The sequence below is a fragment of the Arachis ipaensis genome, chromosome B04, assembly GCF_000816755.2.
Source record: "Arachis ipaensis cultivar K30076 chromosome B04, Araip1.1, whole genome shotgun sequence".
Lineage (NCBI taxonomy): Eukaryota > Viridiplantae > Streptophyta > Magnoliopsida > Fabales > Fabaceae > Arachis > Arachis ipaensis.
The window spans coordinates 47,437,259-47,442,076 of record NC_029788.2 but is presented as its reverse complement, the minus strand read 5'-3'; the positions used below and the strand labels follow the sequence as shown (position 1 = coordinate 47,442,076).

The 4,818-nt window shown below is 37.2% G+C and overlaps 1 protein-coding gene across 1 annotated transcript; it reads right to left on the bottom strand.

Annotated features, from left to right (window-relative positions):
• Nucleotides 561-2,170, bottom strand: LOC107636446 (ABC transporter G family member 11-like). The gene is made up of 4 exons (XM_016339953.1): nt 1,889-2,170; nt 1,500-1,677; nt 1,211-1,290; nt 561-779 (listed from the first exon to the last, which is right to left on the bottom strand). Exons 1-4 carry the CDS (start codon nt 2,168-2,170, stop codon nt 561-563), a joined length of 759 nt encoding a protein of 252 aa, XP_016195439.1.

The following is a 4,818-nucleotide window of genomic DNA, read 5'->3' as shown; positions in this document are numbered from 1 at the left end:
ATTAGGGCAATCACTTGATAAACTTTGACTTCACTAGTTCACTAGTTCACCATCTACACCCACATTTAGATCCTTATGCAACTCGCCTGATTAGTACGACCATTGCTACACTTATGAACAATACTTATCTTCGAGAAATGGAAAAGAGCTGCAATAAGGGATTGAACCGACCACTTACAATTTAGAAACATGCAAGATTACAGCTCTTGAATCAAATTCCTTCCTATCAAGTTCTACAGTGATCAGAATTTGAAACTAATCGACACTAACTTCTGAAACTAAAATAACTGTTATAACATATGCTAGTCTAATAGATATAGTGCAGCAAATTGTCAAAATCTGAAACAAACTAACTTCTGATTTCTAACTAACCTGACAGTTACAACAAATCAACCAACTCACAAATTATCCAACCCAAAGCAAACTGAAAGTACCTCTTGATTGTCACCCTTAAGATCTGAATGTGGCTCAGCAACACTACAAGCAATTCCTCTCTTCCCTCTTTATTCCCTCTATGAGTGACTTGTTGAGTCCCTAATAAACAAGAAGACAATCAGAAACTATTCAGATTGGAGTCCACCCCTTAGGCCTTTAGAACCCCATCCTCCAACCCTTGTATCAATGGCATCTTGGAGTCCCATTTCCCTCAGTGTTATATCAGCTTGTTCCTTCTTCTCAGAAGTGGACATGGAATCTGGAAACTGGAGCTGAGCTGAGTAGTATAAAGTTTCCCCAGCGGTCAAAGTTGAGAGCATAGCATCATCTTGTGTTACATATCCCTGAAAGAAAAATAATATTTATTAAGAATGCATACAAATATATAAACTAGTAAATTGCCAAAAGTTGATTTCTTAAATTTCTTGTATGGCGGACAAAAATAACTCTGAAATATAAAAACAACAGATAAACACTTGAAAGATTTAAAAAAAAGTGATAAAATTAAAGTAACTAATTTTTTTTCAATGATTAATTATAAGTGTTGATTTCTTAAATGGAACGGTCTTGTCTATATATAGTAATTTTGTTGTTGAAATTAAAAAGGTTTAAAAACTAATTTCTCATAAATTAAACAACAATTTGTTAACTTTATCGATAGATATTGTTTCTCTAATGTTACTATTTTACTAACAATTTGAACTCTTAACTAGTTATAATTTTATATATGGGAAGGGAAAATTGTAGTTTGGTTGAGATGCTAATAATTTGTTACTGAAGTTCCATAAGCCAGTGCTTGTTTGTGGCCATTGATTAAAATTTTACCCGTCTGTTTGACGCTAGAGCTTAATCTCCCTGGAACAGATAAAAGAAAGTTATTATGCACAGCAGCAGATGATCCTAATATATTTCCTAATCAATAATACAAAAATAATGTTCGTAGTTATTAAAATTAGCTACTAATATATTTGTGTATAAATACATATGTGTGGTTTAATTTATTTTCAATGTGTATTTGTATTTCAACATATATTTTATATGATCGTTAATAATAAAATAATAACCTGATAAGGCATCAAGAAGTGTGGATTTGCCACAGCCAGAAGGACCCATTATGGCCAAAAGCTTCCCCGGTTGAGCATAACCGGTGAGACCCTGCAGAATTGGTTTCCTTTTGTTTCCATCTGCAACAGTAACCCACAAATTCTGCCATGTCACTGTTACGTCTTCCTTTTCTTCTTCCTAATAATCAATACTATTCATATTTAGAATAAATATGTCATCACTCTCTGTTATTCAGATTCGCAACACCAACAGGAGCAATTATAAGTTACACAATTATAAGTTACACAACAACAACACCAACAAGTAAATCATAATAACACAATAAAAACAAAAACAATAATAATAGACATATCAGAATTCGAACTCAAATGAGGGCCAAAACTCAAACCGAGTTGAGGGAGAGGGAGCAGTGGAGCACAGGCGATGGAATTGGAACAGACAACAGCGATAAAGACGAGCTTCGACGGCGCTGGAGCAGTGGGAGTGGGGAGGCGGCTGGACCAGATTCGACGGCGGCTGGACCAGCTTGAAGAAGAGAGCAGCGGCTTTCTTTGAGAGAGAAGAACTTCAATGTCTCGGTGAGTGGTGAGCGAAGGTGAGAAGACGAAGGAGAAGGGCGACGGTGAGTGGTGGTGGCGTGAAGCTTTCTGAAAGAGAGGGAGCAAGGCATGGGTCTGAAGGAGGAGAGGGTTTCTGAAAAGAAAAACAAAATTCATTAAGTATACATGAATATATTAGAAAACACTTCAAAAGCGCACCCAAAACTTAACATATAGGCTACACTCTAAAAGCGTCTTCTTTGATACGAAAAGTGAACCTATAGATATCAATCTACGGCTACGCTTTATAAGTGATTTCTATAATACCTAAGGCTACACTTTTTAAATGATGCCATAATTATGTATCCTTTTATCTTATAAAAACAAGCTCAGAATCTGAACTGAGCAAGCACAGAGGATGTCAAGCTAGTGACAATAAAAGAGCGCTTGTTGGGACGAAACCCAACCGAAGGTAACTATCTTTTCATATCTATTTCAATAAAAAGGTTAATTAATTTTATCTATATTGCAAGAAGCTAAGTTTGGTATTGCACACCAAAACAATCTAAGGGAGAATGAAGGATTCTAAGTTTGGTGTTCCACCAAAATCCCATCATAAAACACATTCTCACTTTCTGCATAATGCTGGCTTCAAGCATGTTGGATGAACTAGTTAACTATTCTGCTGTTTACTAGTTTTCAGTTTTATTGCTTTTGAAAAAAAAAGAAAAAGAGTTTCACACATGGTTAATTCGATGCATGAGAACCATTGGTAAGGTACTAAGTTTGGTGTTCCCACACCAAAGTAAGTTCAAAGGCCTACAAATAAATCATGCAGACTAACCATTGTCTCTAAGTGCTTGGGGAACAAGCAACTTTCAATATCACTGCAGGGTACCATACAAACTTTTGGAAAGATTTAGCATCATTTATCAAAAGAAAGAGAGAGGAATGTAAAGATCGACAATGATGATGAGGAAGAGGAAAGCAAGCGAACTCCAAAAGGTTGTATTGTTAGCACAGGCGATGGAATTGGAACAGACAACAGCGATAAAGACGAGCTTCGACGGCGCTGGAGCAGTGGGAGTGGGGACGGCGGCTGGACCAGATTCGACGGCGGCGACACAGCTTGAAGAAGAGAGCAGCGGCTAGGGTTTTTCTTTGAGAGAGAAGAACTTCAATGTCTCGGTGAGTGGTGAGCGAAGGTGAGAAGACGAAGGAGAAGGGCGACGGTGAGTGGTGGTGGCGTGAAGCTTTCTGAAAGAGAGGGAGCAAGGCACGGGTCTGAAGGAGGAGAGGGTTTCTGAAAAGAAAAACAAAATTCATTAAGTATACATGAATATATTAGAAAACACTTCAAAAGCGCACCCAAAACTTAACATATAGGCTACACTCTAAAAGCGTCTTCTTTGATACGAAAAGTGAACCTATAGATATCAATCTACGGCTACGCTTTATAAGTGATTTCTATAATACCTAAGGCTACACTTTTTAAATGATGCCATAATTATGTATCCTTTTATCTTATAAAAAGGCAACACGGAGAAAAGCGTAGCCTATTCATAGAATAGGCTACGCTTTTTCAAATGTAGCTTAAAAAAAGTATGGCTGAATGGGTATTTTTCTTGTAGTGCATGGAGAGCAAAAGTTTGCGCCAACGTTTGCCTCAAACTTTTTGGCAAACGTTGGCGCCATGAGTGTGCAAGGGGAGGCCACAAGCAACTTTCAATATCACTGCAGGGTACCATACAAACTTTTGGAAAGATTTAGCATCATTTATCAAAAGAAAGAGAGAGGAATGTAAAGATCGACAATGATGATGAGGAAGAGGAAAGCAAGCGAACTCCAAAAGGTTGTATTGTTCAGTGATTATTTTGTATCAGATGCTGCTAAATTGAAAGTTACATAATACCCCTGCCTGCCTGCATAGCATAGTTTTTCTGTAATTCAATAAGCAAGATGCTTGATCATTTACAACACTATACTCTCCAAAACTTGTTTGCACTCAATATTTCAAAAAAAATGCATCACATGAAAGTTTTTTGAAAAGAAGGATTGAGGAATTAAACAATTTTGAGGCAAGCAAAAGATTAGGAGAAGTGGTGGTTCTACTTGTATGATTATGTATTGAGGTTGCATGCTTGTGAAAACTTGCATGGGAGCTCATAGGCAGGACATGAAGTTCAAAGAAGTATTGTGGAGATTCTCAAAAATCTATTGATCCAAGAAGCAGCAAACAAAACAAAAGAAAATTAAGAAAATACAAAAGCAAAAAGAACATGACCCAAGGCTCTGAGCATCAATTACTAGGCAGAAAAAGAAAGAATAAACAAAACTCAAAGAGTTGTTAGCCTAGTAAATGCTTGTGGTTGAGTTGTGTCAAAGAAAGAGGCTTGAGCAAGTAAATCCTTAGGGGTGCTTCAACACCTAATACCTTAAAACCAACTGGTTTAGGAGTATTGATCGAAAGCTTATCTAAAGAGCCGCTTTGAGACATGACACTTAAAGTCAAGGCCAAAGCAAAGAAACTATAAGCTGCTTCAAGGTGACTACATATAAAGAGATCTCCATGATACCATTTGGATGAAAATCCTAAGACCTAATACTCCCAAGATGTAGGGACTAGTAAGCACTGAAGCCCTTGCATGAGCATATGATTTAGAGTTCATCCCACTGTCACTTAATCACTTCACTCACAGGACCTGACAAGTTATTCTTCAATCCGTCTTAATTGAAAGAACCCTGGAGCATAATTAGTTTCCTTGCTTGGGGACAAGAA

Bases quoted from the DNA above. Each gene is read 5' to 3' on its own strand.
- LOC107636446 (XM_016339953.1), bottom strand. From the start codon at position 2,170: ATGCCTTGCTCCCTCTCTTTCAGAAAGCTTCACGCCACCACCACTCAC. The intron at 1,291-1,499 runs GTTATTATTTTA...TATCTGTTCCAG, and splicing joins ACTTCTTGATGCCTTATCAG to GGAGATTAAGCTCTAGCGTC. The intron at 780-1,210 runs GTAACAAATTAT...TTTTTCTTTCAG, and splicing joins CACTGGCTTATGGAACTTCA to GGATATGTAACACAAGATGA.